The sequence below is a fragment of the Saccostrea echinata genome, unplaced genomic scaffold (genome assembly GCF_033153115.1).
Source record: "Saccostrea echinata isolate AGI-Se365-2 ecotype Australia unplaced genomic scaffold, CSIRO_AGI_Sech_v1 ptg000033l, whole genome shotgun sequence".
Lineage (NCBI taxonomy): Eukaryota > Metazoa > Mollusca > Bivalvia > Ostreida > Ostreidae > Saccostrea > Saccostrea echinata.
The window spans coordinates 6,797,678-6,820,527 of NW_026889782.1; the positions used below are offsets into that span (position 1 = coordinate 6,797,678).

General features: G+C 33.8%; 1 protein-coding gene across 1 annotated transcript in view; it reads left to right on the forward strand.

The window, feature by feature from the left end:
- Positions 1-3,505: 3,505 nt before the first annotated feature.
- LOC133198965 (perlucin-like) overlaps positions 3,506-22,850 on the forward strand; it is a 37,504-nt gene continuing 18,159 nt past the window's right edge. Inside the window, exons 1-5 of the mRNA XM_061334864.1 lie at positions 3,506-3,557; positions 7,341-7,447; positions 13,208-13,299; positions 16,449-16,539; positions 16,764-16,892. Of these exons, the coding sequence (XP_061190848.1) occupies positions 3,550-3,557; positions 7,341-7,447; positions 13,208-13,299; positions 16,449-16,539; positions 16,764-16,892 (427 nt within the window). The 5' untranslated portion in view covers positions 3,506-3,549. The remainder of the gene's footprint in view (positions 3,558-7,340; positions 7,448-13,207; positions 13,300-16,448; positions 16,540-16,763; positions 16,893-22,850) is intronic.

Genomic DNA, 22,850 nt, shown 5'->3' on the forward strand with positions numbered 1-22,850 from the left:
AACTTTCAGGTACGGTAAACCCCAGTCGATAGATATGCGTATGGTATTTCATTTCTACCAGAAATACCGCACATCGGCGCTTGCTATGGTCCGATAAAAGGCATATAGGAAATTTCAAAATTTTTAACGCTTTTTCTATAATATCTCCTTACCTGTAAATAATTTGGAATAACACGTAGAACAGAATTTGTTCAAAACTTCCAAGATCTTTTTAACCGTCACAGTAGCTCAGTCGGTAGAGCGCTCGCTCCGTGATCGGGAGTTCGTGTGTTCGAATAACGGCCGCGACTGACCTAAGTTGAGAAAAAAATAGCTAGAAACTGTTCCTTCGCCAAGGCTCGGCACTTTGAAGTGAAAATTGCGGGTCTTTGGGATGAGACATTAAAAACCGAGGCTCGTGTCACGGTATGCATTCGCACGGTAAAGAACCCTCACTAGTCAATGGCCTGAGTGCCGAGTAAAGGTCTAAATTTGATGCCCTTCAGCGGTATATGGTAACGTATCCATATGAGTGAAATTCTCTAACGGGACGTTAAACAATGTACAATCAGATCTTATATTCGATAGGATTAAAAAAGGTCTGGCCTTTCAATTGAGGGGTCTAGAGGGACCAAAATTTTTTCATCGATAAGTCAATAATTATTGAGAATTTGTAATACATTATTGAAGCAAAATTGTTCAAATTAAGCAGAAGCAGTTGCTGAGATCATCAATAGTCATCTATTGACGTCACTTCTGGTAAAACCGGATGTAGTCAGAAGATGCATATTTTGGCAGTTTTCGACACTTTATTCGGTACTTCAAGTCACCAGAAGCATCCAACCATATATTTTGTCGATCGACGTCACTTGAAATTCATACATTTCACTCTTTATGTGTAATATATTTTGAAGAATTGATACGAATAAATACTTTTTTCATTCTAAATTGTTTTACCTTTTATCAATCAAACTTTTCTAATCTAAGATCTTTATAGATATCTAACGGAAGATCTACTCGTTGCTCGCAACGAGATCTTATCTAGTTATTATTAATTTTGCTTTTTTTTTTCACCTTTTCAAATCGCGATATCCCAAAAATTATTCAATAATTTTCAGTCAAATTTTAGGGATAATGTGTTTTTGCCATTTTGAAATATAAAAGAAGTTTCGAAAAATTTACTCCCGTTGAGGAATTATTACAATCTATCAATTTTTCCACTAGAACCTTGTCCGCGAATGTTCTCAAAAACTCTTACAGATAGCAGTCCACAACTTTCAGGTATGGTAGAAGGTGATCTGTAGATGTGTGAAAAAAAAATTTTAAAAAGTTATTTTTTAAAACATTTTTGGTTTTCATAATTTTGTTATGATATTAATAGAGTTTATAGAAGATAGTCTTATCAGAATGCTAAATGTGTAATTTGTTTAAAAATTATCAACCCATGCTCTAGATATTTATCATTTTTCACTTTAAAGCGATAGAACTCAAAAGCATAATGGTTAAATTGTTGGATTTTCACGCGGGCAATCCAGTTTCAATCCCCAGAATATCCATTCTTTTATCACTTTTTCACCTCAAATATATTTTTGTCTTTAAAATGATAACTCGTATTTTTCAATTCCAATTTTTCGACATTTTCACAATATAAATGTTTAATTATATTTTATGTATGAAGTTGTTAAAGGGAATGCACAACGTAACAAATGTTGTGTTATGAGTGAGGAATCAAGTTCTCTGATGACGGAGAAGAGACGGAAGACCTTCTTGTTGCCATGGTAATCAGGTTTCTAATTATTCTTATTTTTCATCCTAGGTACCTCTCGTAAACTACACATCTAATTGAGGTGAAACATTCATGGGATTAATAGGTATGTTGTGGAGATGTGCTGAACGGAGGTCATTTTGCGCGCACCTGCATTCATTTGCGTGCAATGTGTAAAATAACCAATAAACTTGACGTTTCCGTAATTTTTATATTGTTTGATGAAATGCTTCCATACTATGAATATAAATATATATTAACAGTTTAAATAAGATGGCATGATCCTTATAAACATAAATGCACGTGCGCGCGTGCAATATGTAAAATAGCCAATATACTTGATATAGCCGTAATTTTTATATTTTTTTAATGAATTTTTTTTTTGAAAGTCGAAATTTAAAGACATTTTAAAAGTGCCGACAAGATGACATGGTCAATATGCAAATGCATTCACGTGTGTGTGTGCATGCAATGAGTAAAATGAACGATATACATGATATAACCGTAACTTTTACTTTTTTTATGAAATACTCTGATACTCAGAAGATGAAGATATATTATTAATGTAGACAGGATGACGTGGTTAGTATGCACATACATGAACCTGCGCGTGTGCAATGCATAAAATGATCAATATACTTTATAAAGGCGTAACCTTTATAATTTTTATGATTTTTTTATACTCCGAATATAAAGATATGTTGTAGTTTAGACAACACAATACGATCATCATGCATGCACATTCACACGCAAGAAAAGCGTTAAATGACTAATATAGTTGATATCACTGTAATTTTTAGTTTTTAAAATGAAATTCTTTGATACTGTAAATATTAATATATATTAATAGTGTAGACAAGATAACATGTTTTTCATGTGAATGCATGCACTTGCATTAGTGTAATGCATGAAATATGAAGATAACGAATAGTATTAAATTTCAAAAAACCAATGAAACGATAGAAGTTTTGAGCAGAGCAAACACGGACCTCAAAATTTAGAGATGGGATTTTGTGTCATGTGTCATGGAGGAGTGAGCAAATCCTGCCGAGCGGTCACACCCGCTGGTGCTCCTTGTCACTTTCGGGAAAAATCCATAGACACTTTACTGTATAAATAATGGCCTAACCGTCAGTCAGCATATGACTCAATGATAGGTTGTATATATGTGCTGACAAGGTCAATGTATCGACCATAAAACTTGCCAAATTATGACTTCAAACGAGACTGTGTATATTCTTGTTTCATCAACTTGTTTGTCACAAGCTTGCCTCGTTTTAGAAATTATTCAAACGTAGAGCATGCTTTTGGGTATCGAAGTAAGTGAGAGATATAAAACCCATATGCAGGTGATAAAGGTTTGCTACATAAGTAAGGGAAGTTGACTATTGAAAAGTTGAAGCCATCACGTTTATCATAGAGCTTTGTTGTTATGTTATAAAAGGACCAATACACTTAGTATAGCCATAATTTTTATACTTTTTGATAAAATACTTTGATAGTTACATGTTGAATATAAAGACGTACAAATAGTGTAGACAAAATAACATAGTATGCATTCACATGCACGTGCTGTTAGTGAAAAGACAAGTTTACTTAATATAATGGATCGTACATGGAATAAGGCACCCAAAGGGAGTTGAGGAGCGTTGGGGAACATCTGTAACGGCCCACGTTACAATTTAAACTCGTTTCAATTGTTCGTATTCACATATCTATCAAACCGCATGTGTTTTCGATTCCCAATAAGATATATTTCCATATAAGTAAAATCCACGAGCGTCAAACAAACTGCTGGGGTGTTCATGATAAGGTAAGGTAATTTAGATCTTGTTTTAATATGAAATGGATTCATGCATGAATGGTGTCAAATCATTTCGTTATTAAGCTCCTTAATGAAAGTAAAATTAAAATTATATAAAATCTCATTTTAAAATAAAATACCATTCCTTGTTTTTTTTTTTTTATCTATAATCAGACAAATATTACAAACATTTAAAATTAAGAGGCGTTAATTCCCTTTATCAAAATATTGATTAAAGACTTATGTACATGTAAATACTTGTAAGCATATTTATTTTATATTGTGTCCAGGAATATTGAAAAGTTTTGAAAGTTCTGCCTGGCCATTTCTTTCAAAAATAAAAAAAAAATCTCAGTTTTTGCATTTTTGATAAATTTCCTTTTAACATCTTTGCAAGTCCAATCTTTGTCATAAAAACAATTCAGATGAACAACCCTACTTCAAATTAAACTTTGGCTGAAAAGAGAAATTGGAAATCAGGTATTTATCTGAAAATTTAAGGCACATGAGAAACTTTCTAGATGATAATTCAAAACTGATATGATTTATTGTTCAATTATTATTGTTTAACTCCGAGTCGGCAATTTTTCAGCCATATTTTGGCAAACAAATTGAGTGCATATGACCGTTTTGGAAGATTTTGGTTTCTCTGGCGGCCCCAGTGAGCATACTTTCTCGAAAACCAGAGAAACGATCTTTTTCGTGCCAAATGGGGTTGTTATCCTTGACACGGGGCACCATTTAACGTCCCAACCGACGGACTCAAAAGTTACATATATGTAATCAGTTAAAATATAGACAAAATTACTTAGTTATACTATTCTAGATTTTACTGTAACAATCAGTTTCATGTAAAAATTCTAAAATTATAAACATTCACATTTTTAAAAAGCTAATGCATCGTTCGCACATCATTTAAAAATCTACTTCAAACAGGAAAAAAATCGGTACATTCTAAAAGATTATGATTGAAAGTTAACAGACATTTACAAGATGTACATTCTGGCTTCAATTCTCGAGTAAATAAATATTCATATATTATTTTTGAATGACCAATACGTATTCGTGAAATAATCACTTCGTCCTGACGTTTCAAACCGAAGTAAATTGATTTGTTAACTTTGTTTTCTTAGCATAAGGTTTACTTGTATCACAAAATAACCAATAAATTTGCCAGAGTGAATTTACAAAAAAGTTTAACAAAATATGTCAGATCAGTTTATGGAATTTTGAAAGAAAAAGTAACGTCATACTTAAGCGCCATTTTTGCAACACTATCATCTTTAATGCTTCCAGGGATGCCAATGTGACTTTAAGTCCAACAAAAGTCTTCTATAGTTTACCTTGTGGAGTAAAATGATAATACTGAATTAATATATATAAAATGTATGGTTCAATGTTCATATTTTTTATCGATTGTAATTAAGCAAGAGAGCGAGTCCAAAATTATTGTAAAAATGTGGTCAGTAGAAGATTTAGTATATTCAAATACATGGCTTTTGCTTCTGCTGTAAAAAATAGGAGCTCCGTCAGGAAGGCATGTAGAAAAAAAAACACGTTTGTTAACCAATGCAGCTGCTGCCACTTTCTTTTTGTCTTTGAATCATCTTTATAAGATCGACTTGAGAATTCTTAGAATGTCTTATTTCGGCTGATTTCTGTTTAAAAACAAGAGAATTTCTCTCTGGTTTCTTAAATTCAGTTAAAGATGTATCTACACTTCGTTTAATTAATTTCCATGGTGGTATTTCAAAATAGATTGTGGGTTTTATATCTAAAGGTATTTCAGAATCTCCATTATGTTTCTAGATCATAGTCCAATAAATTTTATACATGATTCAAATCATCATATTGCGGAAAAAAACGCATCCGTATGCAGGGTATTCAGTATTTGCTTTTGATTTTAGAATATATTGTATATAAGGTGAGTTTTATCCTTCTTAAGTCAAGAGGTGGCTCATTTGCCTCGACATGTAAGCTGTCTAGAGAAGTACGAAAAGCTCCTAAACAAAGTCGAAGGCCTTGATGGTAGTAGATTGCATCAGGTTTTTTTTATAAAAGTCCTTGCTGATCCATACACAATGCAGCCATAGTCTAATTTTGATATTACAAGAGAGCTTTAGTTTATTATTATGAAAAGTATTTTTATCCCCCCCCCCCCCCCCCCACATTTTGAAATTGCCTTAACTTTAATTACATCTAGTGCTTTTGTACATTTTTCTTTCAGCATTTTAATATGCGACATAAAAGAAAGTGTATTATCAAAGAAAACACCTAAAAATATTAAAATTGAAAGGATTTACAATGCTAGTATAATGAAAGTATGACTAGGGGATAGGGTCGGGTATTCTACAGAAATTATAATCAGATGATTGCAAGAAGCCAATTTGGTCACAATGCAGACATAATGCTAAGATGAGTTACTTTGGTCCTGCTGTTAGTCGGAAGAATTTGAAAAGCTTGTTCCCCACTTCATTTCCATAAAAAAATATTACCCTTTTTGGTGGCCCCATCCTAGCCTTCAGGGAATATGACATAACCGAAATTGATCCACATAACATGGGGATGCTTCAAGATCAATATGACTTACTTGGTCCTGCAGTTATGAAGAAAGTTTTAAAAATGCTTCAAAAAATGCATATTGTAAAATTTTATACCTAATTTTACATCAACACCAGCCGCCCTCGTGGCACAAAGGTTAGAGCGTCTGCTCTAGAGTCGCGGAGTAAGAAGTTGATCCTTACGTCGCGAGTTCGAATCCCACTGCGGGACGTGAAGACCGGTCCTTCGGATGAGACCGTATAAACCGAGGTCCCGTGTCGCAGTAGGTGCTGGTACGAAAAAGATCCCTCACTGCTCAATGGCCCTGAGTGCCGAGTATAAGTCAAAATTTGTAGCCCTCCACCGGCAAGATGACTAAATATGAACCTCTTGCTCTATTAAGGATTATTTTGAAAGCTTTTTTAATCAAAAAAATTTCATGTAAAAATTTGATTCCCAGTTGTTGCCAAACCCTACCCAAGTGTTGTGACTTGGACAAATTTGAATCTTTACTACCTGAGGATTCTTGTTCATTTATATAAATAATCATGACTAAGCTGTAATTGGGAAGAAGTGAAAAGAAAAGCATTTCTGAGCGTACGTGAGGTAAGAACTTCCCGTATTGTTTGACAAAATCTGTGGATAGAATGCTGCTACATGTAGTTCCCATACCTCAAATAGAGGCTCATCATGGGCTACAATTGAAATGAGGCATAATGTGGGAGTTTACAATCTTATATTTAATACATGGTTAAAATATGAAACTTAACCTGAAATAGTTATATCCGCATGAAATAGAATTTATGAGTTGTATTTCTCATACTTATGGATTTATTAACGAATTCTATGTTCAGGAACTGTTCTCCACATCACTACCCAGCCTATTTTTGGGGTCATATTTGTTTAACAAACAGATTTACACAGTTTTCTCGGCTTATGTTGTACATGAGGAGTCAAAAAATGTTGACCGATTTGCGTAATTGTGTATAAAAGTTAAATGGCTAATTTACACTTTAACTCATATACTGTTAGATAAAAATATATAGAAATAATAATAAAATTCCACCTAATTGTTTTTCTCAATGAAGTAAAAAGGTTTGTATATAAATATTAGAGGAAATACTATTTTTTTATGATAATAGATGATAATATTTATAAGCACATTCTGTTCACATTTAAGTTTACAGTATTATATTGTTTTTTATTGATAATAAAATTATTCTTGATCAAATATCCTATCACTTTTTTTAGCTTTGTCAATAGTACATCCAGGAACAAAATGACTTCTGCCCGGAGTTTGATCTTCCTTTTGACTGTGGCGATGATGTTCAATTTCAGTCATTCGAGACATTGTAGAGGTGAGAAATTTAATCGTTCTTTACAAAACGACAAAATTGAGGCAAGTTGCCTTACAATGACTTTCGTATAACAGATTCACAGCACAACCATGCACTTTTAGTGTGTACCTGCGTAAAGCGAAGTCATACATTCGTGTGCCCTTTTGAAATCTGTTCTTCTCTGTCATCGTGTGCCGATCGTAAATTTCTGAATATTTAAATTTTCTTTTCTAAAAATGCCGAATAATTTCAACAAATTTTATCATTTTGGAGGACAAAGATGTAATCATTTTGTCCAAAAAACGCGAACGGAAGTAAATTTTAAAAAAGTGAATGGCATCCCTAGAGATATCATGATGCATCTTTCCTGAAAAAAAAAATCTTTCAAATTGAACTCGCACAGCTGAGATATCGCCTGTACTATGAAAAAAAAAACAAAAAAAAGAAAACCTAGAAACCTTGTTGCCATGGCAAGAAGAAAGTCTTCCGTCCTTTCTCCTTATTCCTTATTACAAATGGATATGTATTACCTTGTCCAATCCTTTTAACTTATTCATACATGAAATATACTAAAACATAAATTGTGAAATCACATAACTCAAAGGGAAAAAAAAATACCATATATCATTTCAAGAATAGAACCTTATATTTCAGCTGAAAAAAACTCTGACTTTCTGGAGATTGAGGCCGGTTTGCCCGCGTGAAAATCCAACACAGTTACCATAACTCTAATAAGACAATCATTTCAAATTGGAAAATGACGAATATCTAGAGTTTGGATATTTGTATTTTAAAACAAATTGAGTCTCTATTAACCCTACAAATATATCAAAGAGAAATATTTTAAAACGAAAGGGTTGAAAAATCCGACCATTAAATTCGCTTCCAGTAGCGACCAGAAGTCCTGACGGCGCACGAAAAGGTGATTCCGGTCCTCACATTTAGAGGTCATGTTATGTCATCTCCAACAAGTCTCCAATTCAAATCTTTAGCCATTCTTAAGATCTTTAGCCATTCTTAAGTACTTCATTTCAAAATCAGAAAACTGTAAATAACTTGGAACCGGAAGTGAATATTTCCAAATTTCTTTCAAATGTAACAATGACCTATTATAGCGCATTTTCACTGAGAGTTTGACGGAAAACCACTATAAAGTTCTCCAAATATCGCGTGCACAAAATTTGTCTAAATAATAATAATAAGACGAAGAAAAACAGTAGAAACACTATAAGATCTTCCCTGAAGACGAAAGACCTTAACTTAATGAGATCTCGTTGCGAGCAACGAGTAGTTCCCCCTCCAATTTTTCGATAACATGAGATGTGATTTTGATTGAAATATTCCTTAATAGATAATAATATAATTTTTTTCCCCTTTACATTTCACTCTGACGATTCATTTAACATGATCTTTCGTTCAATATTACTTTTAAAAATGGATACAATTCTGAGAAATAAATATAGAGAGGGAAAGAAGACGGCTTTTAAAGAATTTATGCATTTTCTCTTTATGATTATTAGAGCCTCGCCCTAACTCTAGAACCATTGGCCCTGGGGACACAAATTTCACAATTTGGAAAGAGGCACCTTTTCGTATCATGACCATACACTTAATTTGTTTATACCCAGGAGCAGAAATGAAAATTGGCAAAGAATTAATGCATAATCAAAAGAGCCCCGTCCTAAAACAAGACCCTTGACCCAGGGGCCATGAAATCACTATTTTGGAAGAGGCATTCTTGCTCATTATAACTATGCCCTTAGTTTGTTTGCTTAATACCAAGGAGCATAGAAGATTTTCTAAAAAATAATGCACCTTTACTATATGATCTATATAGCCTCGCGCTACCACCTGAACCCTTGACCATGGAGCTACAAATTTCTCAATTTGGAAGAGGAACTCTTGATCATCATAACCATGCACTTAATTTATCTGTTAAGTACCCAGGAGCTGATAAGATTTTCAAATAATTAATGCATTTTCACTGTATAGTAAGTAGAGCCTCGCCTTACCACCAGTGCCCCCGAAACAGGGGCCATGAATCTCAAAATTCTGCAAGAGAAACTTTTGCTCATCGTAACTATGTACTTTGTTTAATAGACAGGAGCAGAGAATATTTTCAAAGAATTAATGCACTTTCACTATATAATCAATAGAGCCCCCCCCCCCCTTACAGCATAACCACTGACCCTGGGGCCACAACTTTCACAATTTTGGAAGAGGCACTTTTGATCATCATAACAATTCACCTAGTTTATCTGCTTTATATACAGGAGGAGAATAGAAGTTTTTTTTTTTTAAAGAATTTATGCATTTTCACTATATGATCATTAGAGCCTCCAGAACCCATGACCCTAGAGCTATGATTTTCATAATTTAGGTAAAGGGCTTAATGCTTATTACGATCATGCCAAGTTTGCTTGCTGTCCAGGAGTAAAAAAGACGATTTAAAAAAAAAATCTATTAATTTTGGTGGTTTTAGCCGCACCCCTCAGGTCCCAATGGGGCAGGGACCATGAAATTCACAATTTTTGTTTCCCTTTACTCATAGATGCTTTGATATAATTGAAATTAGTTCAACAGTTCCATAGAAGAAGCTGAAAATGTTCAAATATTAACGGACGACGGATGCCAACGGACGAAAACAGATAGCAATAGGTCACCTGAGTGAGGTGACCTAAAAATCGACATTATTGCTTTAATAATGTCTAACATTATATTGACCATTAAAAAGATAGAGATTAAGGACATTTGGCCCCTCTAGGCCCTCAATTTGAAGGGACAGTCCTTTTTTCTTGATATCAAATGAAAGCTCTTCTAATTTTGAACACTATGTAAGTATTTATTCAAAAATTATTTAAAAATTTTCTTTCGTGAGATATAGAAAAGAAATATTTAGGGGCCAGCCCTTCAAGCCCTTAATTGGGCCATTTTCCAAAAATTTAAAGGTTGCCTATCGTTGGTACATTTTTCTGGGTATCTTTAGTTCAATGTTGCTTCTCAAAATATTTCCCTTTTATAAGATTTAGCATACTGGCCCTTTGTCGCACTTAAATTCGTAAAATATGGTCAAAATTTTAAACTAAATATATGATTGTAGATTGTTTAGAGAAACATTTTTGCTTCAGTAAACTATAACAAAATATTGATTCTTAAAAAGTTATGGATTAAAGAATCTTGGTTCCTCTGGATCCCTAATTGGAGGGACTAGCCAATTTTCCTTAATATCAAATGAAAGCTCTTTTCATTCTACACAACTATTTTCTGTGCTTTAACAAATGTTTAATGGTCTAAAGATATGAAGTAAATATATCCGGTACCAATTTTGATGCACCAGATGCGCATATCGACAAATTATGTCTCTTCAGTGATGCTCAGACCGAGACGTTGGAAATCCAAAATATTTGGAAAAAAAGACTTTGAAGAGCTGAGAAAAGGTTCCAAATACGTCGAAGGATCAGAACTTTGCATGAAGGAGATAATCATTAATTTTGAAATAAATTTTTAAATTTTACCACAGCAATTACATATATATTCGTATTTTCAAGCTAATACCGAAGTACTAGGTTACTGGGCTGTAGAGACCATCGATCACTTACAGTCCACCAGCAGAGGCCTCGACACAGGGATCATAATGTAAATCTTATACGTTACCAATTTTGATGCACCAGATGCGCATTTCGACAATTTATGTCTCTTCAGTGATGCTCAAGCCGAAATGTTGGAAATCCAAAATATTTAAATAAAAAAGACTTGGAAGGGCTGGAAAAAAGGTGCCAAAGACTGGAGCCAAAAACGTCGAAGGATCAGAGATATGACTCTATTTCTTTGTATGTATCTATGTGTATTTGTGTGACTCTGTATTTTAACCTATACTCGGCACATCGGGCCATTGAGCAGTTAGGAAATTTTTCGTGCTAGCACCTTCTGCGACACGGTTAATAGGTCTCATCCGAAGGACCGTTCTCCACGTCCCACAGTGTGATTAGAACCTGCGACGTAAGGATCAACTCCTTACTCGGCGACTCTAGAGTAAACTCTCTAACCACTACGCCGCGTAGGCGACTAATTAGAGTTATTGACTACATATTGAGGACAATTACATTTTCTGTTCAGACTTGTCACTTGATTTGGGTCCAAATTACACATTATTGTAGCACATATACTTGCAGAATTCAGGTCATCTATAATTTTCAATACCGGTAGTGCAAGGGCATAACCAAGTTAATTTTTTTCCTGGTCAACTGCATTCAATATAGAAGTAATACATTCTCAAGATCTCAGCAGGATAGCAGCATTTTTCAAACAGTATAGCTAAATATTTCCTGCGTTTATGTGTAAAAATTTACTGTGATCCATTGAGGGTATGCTATTGATTTATCATTTTTATCCATTTATTAAAACCTTTACATAACCTTCCAATGTACCTGCATACAAAAATAGAACATTATTAGTTAACTAGGAAAACGGAAAATATATAAATTAAATCATTAAAAAGATATTCCATCCAAGTTAATTGCTTCTTAAATGTCTGCAAATAATATTTTATTTAATTATAAGCATACATATATACACTTTTCGTTCTGAAAATATAACTTGATCCGCCTCTCACTGCATACAAACTGCATGTTGTTCTACGGAATGACATCACATAGATAAGTGCAATGCGATCAGTGATTTATTTATACCTTTCTATGTGGGATTTAACTAATGATAAATAGCATATATAGTAAGATTTGATGCTCTCCAACAGTTTAAAATCGCAAATCATTTCATTTTGTTGTTTTTTCAAAGAATTGGTTTTTAATGATGTCATAGTTAAGATTCCCGTTAAAATTTTCTCCCCCTCGTTTTTGTAGCCTTAACTTGCTGTGTGTATTAGAGTCAGGTGACCCTTAAGGCCCTTGAGCATCTTGATTTTCAAATATGTCTTTTTGGACCCAAATTGGAAATAAAAGTTTTGAAGAAAATTTCTGGTTCTTAATATTCATATCAAATCATTTTGATTTGAGGAGGAGCTTTTTCAGAACAATGGTGATACTCATTTAATTAAAAAATTTACTGATAAATAATAAATATGAGAGAGAGGGAGAGAGAGAGGTGGGTTTATGTATGTAACATCTTTTTCTGTTACACGTACTTTAAATACTTCATAGATCGTGCTATCTGCAACGCCTTTAGGGAAAATTATTAAAGAATTGCCACACCTTCTTTTAGCAAGTTTGTGTGAATTAATGTCATCAGAATATACAAGAACATCGATGTAGTCCATGTTTTAAATAATCTCCGACGAATGCAGAGAGTCTATATATATATATATATATATATATATATATATATATATATATATATATATATATATATATATATATATATATTTGCTACACACTTTTCAATTCCTTGTATAGTTTTCGAAAAAAAAATCATTTATATTGATGCTTTCTTTGGAAATCTATAGTAATGGTAACATTTATCATCATAGGTGTCAATTTTATGTTTAGTTTCAGTATTTCTAAATTACGTGTTTACATGTACTACTGAGAGAGTGAAAGAAAATGTCTGACACCAAGTTATGATCCAATACCTGTAGATTGGTTTAGTAAACCAATCACCTTCATTTCTTAATTATGTATACGAAGAGAGAATGAACAGCCTTGGTTAGCTGCAGATCTGTAGCTAAGCCTGGTCTGTGTTTCTAAAGCGATTAAGCTAAAACTTAAAATTTTGTGGAAACACATGTTATGTAATTTGGTAAGTAAACGAAAAATTTGATCATTGCAGGTTCTTCTTCCAGATGTCCGCCTGGCTGGCATCGCCATGGGAACTCTTGCTACATGTTCTCAAAGAACACTCTACCCTGGAATCAGGCCTTGGTATCTTGTTCTTATATTAATTTTATACAGGCTTTGCATGTATTTTCAAGAACCCAAACCATTTTTAGACACTCGCTAAAGATTGATGTATGCTTTTAACTTCCCATTCGAGAATTTTTCTCTCATATAGAAGCGATGACTGCTTTAGGTGAAGTGAAGCTGCAATAATATAGCCCTCTCCACTTTTTCTTCTTTTTTTTTTGAGGTGGGGAAGGGGGTGGGTTACAACTCCTTAGGGTCTCTGTAATGGTGCAAGTGCGAGTGTGATTCACTACCGCACAGATTTTTTTTTTAAAAGACTTTTATTAAGATTTCTTACCGTAACACCAAAAAGACAAATTGACCCAAAAATATCAAGAATAGTCCATATTTCGGTTATTTTTCATGTATTTCAGTATCACAACTTGATTTTCTCCTCCAAGTGTACTGCCCTTGATCGATTTTTTTTATTTTGAGACAGCCAATGAGAATTCCGGAGCGGATCTATACAGTAATTCCCTTCTTTTAAGCATAAATTCCCGTTTTTTTTGAAAAAAAATCCACCTCAAATGGATTTATTAATCGATATTTGTTGACACTATACAAAACAATCATTTATCAGCACTGACATTTACTTTATCAAGACTTTCTGGGCAAATTTCAACCAAGCTTTTCACAAAGTATCCTTGGATTAAGGGAATTCAACTTTGTTCAAATGAAGGGCCACGCCTTTTTCCAAGAGGAGATAATTATGATTTCGTGAAAAATTAATGGCATTATTTTAAGATTTTTCTTCTCAAGAACCACTGTGCTTGAAAACATGACAATTATGTGGAATCATTGTGAGGTAGTATTGAATCAAATTTATTCAAATTATGTCCTCCGGGGGTAGGGTGGGACCACAATGGGGGATCCAATTTTTTACATAGGAATACATAAGGAAATCTTTAAAAATCTTCCTCTCAAGAACAGCAAAGCCATGATTGATCATATTTATATGGAAACATCCTCAGGTAGTGTAGATTTAAGTTTGTTCAAATCATGACCCCGGGGGGTAGGGTGGCGCCTCAATGGGGAATCAAATTTTACATAGGAATACATTAGAAAATCTTTAAAAATCTTCTTCTCAAGAACAGCAAAACCATGATTGAGTGGTCATATTTATATGGAAGCATCCTCAGGTAGTGTAGATTCAAGTTTGTTCAAATCATGACCCCCTAGTGTAGGGCAGGGGCCACAATTGGTGATCAGATTTTTACATAGGAATAGGTAGAAAATTCTTTAAAATTCTTCACAAGAACAGCAAAGCCATGATTGGTCCTAATAATATAAAAGCATCCACAAGTAATGTAGATTTAATTTTTTTCAAATCATAACCCCCAGGGGAATGGAGGAGCAATAACAGGTGATCATATTTTAGAAAGGAATATGAAGTATATATTACTTAAAATGTTCATCCGAAGAACAGCAAAGACATTATGTATCATATTAATTCAAAAGCATCCTTAGGAAGATAGTGTACATTCAAGTTTGCTCAAATTATAATACCACCACCCACCACCCCCCAGAACACTTGTTCAGGTGAGCGATATGACCCTTGGGTATTTTTTATTATTATTATTTTGAGGTGATTAAAAAGAGCATTGAACGTTTTTTTCTTTTCTTTCTTTCTTTCTTTTTTTTTTCTTGGAAGGGGGGGGGGGGGGGGAGGGGAGAATAATGCTTTTAATAATAATTTTGAGTATATAATTTAACAGCATTAATTAATTAATTAAATTTTTTCAAACAAATGTATTTCCGTAAAATTCATTTGGAAAAAAAATCATTTCCTGACTTCCATTTTTTTTACTGCAGAAACAACTTTATTTTTTCTGATTAATTCTAAACTGCAATGGTATTTATTTTCAGACACTGAAGACCTATAACATGTTCACACATGTACATAAATATTCCACTTTTTTCAGTAACTGTCCATACCACAGGCACTTGTTTCGTATACGGGGCACCACAAGGTACCTAACTCAATTTCAGGCACTCTTTTTAAGGGGTCGTAGGGGGCCTGTAATAGGCCCAATTCCCAATGGTAAAAAGTAGGTGCTTTTCCCAATTTCATAAAAGAAAATTCTTAAGAGAATCAAAACAAACAAATATGGTTAAAAAATGGCTGAACTCATTAACGTTTATCAGGAATGGTGTTCAAAAAAAAAAAAATCTAAAAGGCATGCTCCAAAAACTGATTGACTGAATGTAAAATAAGTCAATAAATACCTTGCAAATGAAAAAAAAACTCTCTTATTTTAATTTATTAATAAATATATTAAAGATGATATTCTTCCCAATTTCAACCAAACGTCGCTATTTTACCCAAATGGAAAGGCCCAGGCCCTTGATTTTAAGACCTAAAAAAAAGCTCGTATTTTGTTCATATATCAATCATTAACCTACTTTAAAATTATATCGTTCGCTTTGAGAGACTTTTTTCTTGTCAAATAAATCCTTTCAGACGTCTCTGGTCGAAACGTCTTTAACTGAGTTAGGTACCTTGTGGTAAAAATGAGTAGGGGTGCCCCGTATACGAAACAAGTGCCTGTGGTCCAAACTAATAAAATTTTATTAGAGTTCTTTTTTTTTTTAATTTTAACATTCTCTCTGTTGAATGTTAACAAACAACAACAGGGAACCTGCAAATTTGGAGTATACAAAGGACTAGACTATCTTGTCACTCAGATCCCTTTACATGCGTGAGTGAGCAAAGCAGTTCCGGGGATTCCTGATACTGCTAAGTTTGCTATCTAGAGCAGTCCCACATTTTGAGAGAGCAGTCCCCGGGACTGCTTTCTGCGATTGCTTGGGTGTCAGGTTGAGTATGGTTGATAGTTTAGTTAGCAGCGATATGCATTGTGGGTCCAGGAGTAACTGCAGAAAAAAAATCGTTTGGATCAATATGCACAGTCCGAATTTCCTCTTCGCTCAGGTGTTGCTTTAAGAGCTCGCAATTAAAACCTCTACCTTACTCATCACACCTAAAATGTTATTTGCCATTAATCACTAAACCATTAAGCACTTAGTATGATTAAAAATGAATTACAAAATAAAAAAAAATCTATTAAAGCATTTTTAGAATAATAAATGTTCATTCAACATTCTGATAAAATTTTGAATCTTACAAGCATACATGTGTTAGTCTTGGTGCTGGTTTGGTCGCCGTTGAATCTCACAGGGAAGAGAAATTCTTACAAAATAGACTACGTCATGAATTTGGTGAGTAGGATATCATTTTTTCACTCGACACGTAGTCAATTTACTGATATCAAGGCAGAAATGTCAACCATACTAAAAATGATATGAAAAAGAAATTCAGTCGCATTTTCTCTTGAGGAAGAAATAAAATAAGACACGTAAATTCTCTTTGTCTATTACATAATTGCTAAGTAAAGTGTTTTGTTCCATCATCTTTCTTGTGAAAGAAAAACGTGTTTTTACAGCAAGTTTCATGTTTTGGCTTGGAGGATCAGATCAGTATCATGAACACTCTGTTTGGTATTGGATTGCAACTGAAAAAAATATAAACAGTGGCTACACAGACTGGCATCGTTCGGAACCCGATCACCCAGGTACTTTGTCACAGTCTTCTTTAAAAGTGTTTTAACACGCATTCTCTGTAAGCACCAAAAAATCAAGTGGTGTCTTGCTTCTGTCATTAACTCCTTGATTTTTACAGTATACCTCCTAATTATCCAGCAATGAAAACTAAAACTTTTTTACATTTTTCTTAATCATATCTATTTATAAATACATGTTCCTAAAATAGCATTGAAACCCCACTGATACATGTATTTATGTTCCCAAAACGAAGTCTGAATACATATTGTTTTACTCTGTTTCTAATTATTATTAAGGTTTTCTGTCTCAACTGAAGATCTTCTTCTATGTTTTATTTTCCTCTTTTATTATTTTTTCCCTTTTTTCTTACTGATTTTGTGCACGCGACTTCTCGAAAATGGCTCAATAGATTTTCAGGAAACTTTCAGGATAGATTATCTTAACATGATTTAAATGTATTTCTTTTCTTTTTACCGACGTCACTCATGGTTGCGATTTACGGGTAATTTTCTGTTGTTAAAATGGAATTTTGTCCTCCAGTTTTCTGAAAAACAGTTAAAGATTGAGTCTTGAAGTTTTCAAGGATCATAGATGGTGACTGTGACCCAAATGTTTAGTTTTTTTTGCCGTCACGTCAGTTGTCCGCCGTTAGCAGTTTGAAAATATGGAAATTTTTTTTTTCTCTCTTTGAGACGTTTTTAAGAGAGGAAATAGAGTGTTCAAAGTCAAGTCATTACAAAAACAACTTATTTTTGCAAAAACCGGAAGTTGCCCCCCAAAATAGTATTTTTTAGGTCACTTGAGTCAATTAGGTGACCTACTGCTATCCGTTTTCGTCTGTCTTCGTGCGTCGTCAGTCGTGCATTAACATTTGAACATTTTCAATTTCTTCTCTGGAACCGCTGAACCAATTTTAACCAATTTGGCATATAGAATCTCTGGATGAAGGGAAACAATATTTGTGAATTTCATCGTCCCTGCTCCCCTGGGGCCTGAGGGGAGGGGCTAAACCATCAAAATTAATGCAATCTTTAAAAATCTTCTTCTTTACTCCTGGACATCAAGCAGTCAAATGTTGGCATGAATGTAATAAGCATTGATTCCTGTACCAAAATTGTGAAATTCATGGCCTCATATTCAAGGGTTCTGGTGCTCGGATCATATAGTGAAAGTGCATTATTATGTTCCCCAAACGAAGTTTGGGAACATATTGTTTTTACTTTGTTTCTTATTATTATTATTATTATTCTTTTTTTTTACTTTCTTCTCCGGTACTTTTTTGTCCGGGAGTGTTCTCATAGAACCCGAATCCGATTGACATGAAACCTTTTTAGGGTTAATAGGCATGTTGTGTAGGTGTTCGGAACGAAGGTCATTTTGCGCGCACATGCATGCACGTGCAATGAGTGAAATGACTGATATACTTGATGACGCCGTAACGTTTATATTTCTTGATGAATTACTTTGAAACTCAAAATATAAAGATATATTAGAAGTCTAGACAAGACAACATGGTCAAATTAGCGTGAACTCACGCGCATGCACGTGCGCTCTTCTCTGATTGGCTGATACAAAAATCTCAATAATTTCCTTGTTTTTTGACAAAATTCTTTGAAATTTAGAATATAAGCATACATTATAAGGTGCTACAACATGTTATATAGGAAATTTCTTGACAACACGCGCATGCAGGTGTGCTGCAATCTGATTGGTTGAAACTTTAAATGTCTATAACTCCCTTGCTTTTCAACAAAACAGGATGAAATTTACGACATGTATAGGCACATAGAGCTCCTACATTATGATACTATCAAAATTGAATGCAAGGCCATGCATGCGCGTATGCTGAATTCTGATTGGCTAATACTTAAAGGGTTACATCTCTCTTATTTTTCAATGAGATTCTTTAATATTTCTTTAATATTTAACACAAATGTATGTATTGTGACACTATAAGAAAATTAATGTGAAAAATGTAGAAAACATGTGCAAGCACATGCACTGAAATTTGATTGGCTAATACCCATATGGCTATATCGGAGAAGTTTTCCAATGAAATACCCTTAAAAATAAAGTGTCCATCTATATTACAAAAGTATTGTCTAATTTATTGAAGGTTGTAGGGAATGGGGCATCATAAGGGACTGGGGAGCCGTTTGGGGAACATCTGTAACGGTTCCCGTTACAATTAGCACTAGTTTTCATTGAAAATCTTCTTCTCTGCTCCTTGGTATTAAACTAAGTACATAGTAATGATGAAGGAGACTGCCTCTTTCCAAAATTGTGAATTCAATGGCCCCTGGTTCAGGTGTTAGGGCGGGGCTCAATGATTATATAGTGAAAATGCATGAAATATTTAAATATCTTGAAGTTCTCTGCTCCTGGCTTTTAAACAAGTAATGATGTACATAGTTATGATGAGCAAGGCTGACTCTTCCAAAATTGTAAACTTCATTACCTCTGGATCAGGGGTTCTGGTGTTAGGGCGGGCATTATTGATTATACGTGAAATATGCATTAATTTTTTGTAATATCTTCTTCCCTGCTCCTGTTTATTAACCAAAGTATTATGATGAACAAGACGGCATCTTCCAAAATTTTGAATTTTATGGTCCCTGGGTCAGGGGTTCTGGTGTATTGGCGGGGCTCTATTGATCTATAGTGAAAATGCATTAATTCTTTGAAAATCATCTTCTCTGTTCGTGGGCGTTATTTAAACAAAGTAAGTACATGGTTAGTATAAGCAAGGATGCCTCTTCCAAAATTTAGAAATTCATGGCCCCAGGGTCAAGGGTTCTGGTGAAAGGGGGTAGGGCCTCTTTTGATTGTATAGTAATATAGCATAATTTCTTTGAAAATATTCGTTTCTGCTACTGGTAATAAAGCAAAGAAATTAAATGTATAGTTATGATGAGCAAGAGTGTCTATTCCAGAATTGTGAGTTTCATGGTCCCTGGGTAAGATGTTCTGGTGTAAGGGTAGGGCTCTCTTAATAATATAGTGAAAATGCATTAATTATATTAAACAATCCTGTCTGCTCCTTAGTGTTGAGCAGATAAACAAAGTTCATATTGATAATGAACAAGGTAGCGTCTTGCAATTTTTTTTTTAAATTGTCGAAGGGTCAGGGGCTCTGCTATTTCTCATGGGGGGGGGGGGGGGGGGGTTGGCTCTATTGATAATTGATATATATCTTGAAAATGTGTTAATTCTTTGAAAACCATTATGATGACGAGGGTATCTCTTCCAAATTTGTGAATTTCATGACTTCTGGTCATGGGTTCTGGTATTAGGGTAGGATTATATTGAATCTTTACTAAAAATGCATTGTTTCTGTGAAATGCTCCTCTGTTTCTTGGCATATCGGAGCAAACAGAGTATAATTTTAATGAGCAAGGTTTTCTTTTTAAACATCTGGACCATTTGGTCAAGTGTTCTGGTTATGCGCAGGGCTCTATTAATTATTTATTTCACTGAGAGAAGTTATTCCCCTTTGCCATTCACTTTTGATAATTAAACACTGTAAATGAAGTATTTGAAAGGTAAATAGAATAAGAAAATTATGCAAGAATTTTTATTGTATTATACAAAAAGGACTTTCAGAGTTTTAATGATCAAGTAGACTTGTACTTATTAAATGAAAATAAAAAAGAGATAAAAATAACTCGTTTTATTAAATCTTTTCCGAAGTCCAAGAGAAGTCAATTTATGATGTTATAATTTTGGGTTAAAAAATAGTACTGAAGCACAAATAGTTTGGTTTATAGTGTGTATGGTGATAGTGATAAATTGGGGAATTGGAACTTAATTTATGAGTTGTTACTGAATACTAGCATAATTATTTTGTTGATCATGATCATCCTATTTCTCTTGCGTTTGGCAAACAATGATTCGTCAACCAGTTTATTTTATACTCTATGTATCTTTTAAATTGTTGTATTATACTCAGGTGACCGTTAAGGCCCTTGGGCCTCTTGTTCAATAAAACTTTCAGTGATGATTTCTACATGCTAAATGCGTCGTTTTGAGCACTTCTGGTCTTTCCGGAAGTGGATGAAAAAGAGCCAAAGTTATTTGAAATTGATATATCTCACTCTCTTATGTGATTCTAAATTATTATTTCAAAGGATCGATGTGTCTATTTCTTTCATCTATGGTTCTTCTACCTTCATTCTCAATCAAACTATCCCAGTCAAAATCTTATCTCATCAGATGTTGGACCTACTCGTTGCTCAAACGAGATCTCATCAAGTTCCTTTTTTTTCTTATTTCGTCTCCGGTACTTTTTTGTTCGCGAGTCTTCTCGGAAACTGCTCATCCAATTGAGATGAAACCTTTCAGGGTTAATAAGCATGTTGTGTAAATGTGCTTGTGGAAGATCACTTATAAGTATAGGCATATATTATGTTTCTACAATATGTTCCATATGAAAATTTTTGAAAACACAGACATGCACGTCTGCTGAAATTTGATTGGCTGAAACGTTAAATGGCTATAACTTCTTAAGTTTTCAACAAACAAGGAGGGAATTTAGAAAATAGATAGATATAATGGATTCATACTTTACACCACTTTCAAAACTGAATGCAAGGACATTTATGCATGTCTGCTAAAATCTGGTTAATACTGTATATGTTGTGTTAGTAAGGTGTCCGTCTGTCTGTAAACAATTTTTTTCAAAACGGTACTCCTCCTACAGTTTTAGTCTGATTTCAATGTAACTTGGTACTTAAGTAGACTATACTAAGATACATAATTCTGTGTATCGGTTTTTGATTTCAATGAACGGTGTTGCCATGGTTACTAAAAATAGGAATTTCTGTGAAATACTTTCAAAACGCTACTCCTCCTGCAGTTTTGGTCCCATTACAGTATAACTTGGCAAACAGGTACACTACACTAAGATACATAATTTTTAATATCAATTTTTGATTTCGATGAACGGTGTTGCCATGTTACTTAAAATAGAAATTTCCTTGAAATACCTTCAAAATGCTACTCCTCCTACAGTTTTGGTCTGATTTTAGTATATTTTAGCACACAAGTAGACCACACTAAGATATATAATTCTCTTTACCAGTTTTGGATTTCGATTAACAGTGTTGCCATGCTTACTAAAAATAGAAGTTTTTTTTGAAATACCTTCAAAACGCTACTCCTCCGACACTTTTTGTCTGATTTCAGTATAACGTGGCATACAAGTAGACTACACTGAGATACATAATTGATGTTATTGTTTTTTGATTTTGTTGAATGCTGTTGCCATGGTTACTCAAATCGTAATTTCTGTAAAATTGTTTTGAAGGTCTACTCCTCCTACAATTTTAGTCTGATTGCAAAAATTCTTGCCACAAAAAGAGACTAAACCAAGGATCATTATTCTATTTATTGCTGTTAAAAAGTTTCAAGTCCAAGTGCTACTTTGTCTTCCTTTATAAGTACAACCAGTAGCGCTGCAGTCTCGTTATAACTTTCTTAGTTGTTATCGAAAGAAGATAAAAATTCAGAGTATATGTTATTAATATTACCTCCTAAATTAGTCAATCATCAGAAATGAATACAAGTACATGCATGCAAGTGTGCTGATTTCTGCTTGGCTAATATTCATGTTGCTGCAACTTTCTTCTTTCTCTGTGAAAAATAAAATTGCGCTCTCCATTATGGCATTCTGTGAGACGATGTACATGATAATTTTTGAAATCATGTGCTTTTACGTGTACTTAAATATGATTTTCTTACGCTCATTGTGCTATATGTACATTGTTGTTTCCCTCAAATACTTTAAAAACAAGTTGTAAAATTCTATAATACAAAGATTTGCTTAAATTAATGAATCTTATTTAAAGAATGGGGGGGGGGGGATGGGCTGAAAAGAGTAGGAGGAGCGTTTGGGGAACATTTGTAACGGTTCATGTTACAATACAAGTATCCATATCAGCATGGAAGTGTGACAGGTTGTTATAAATGTA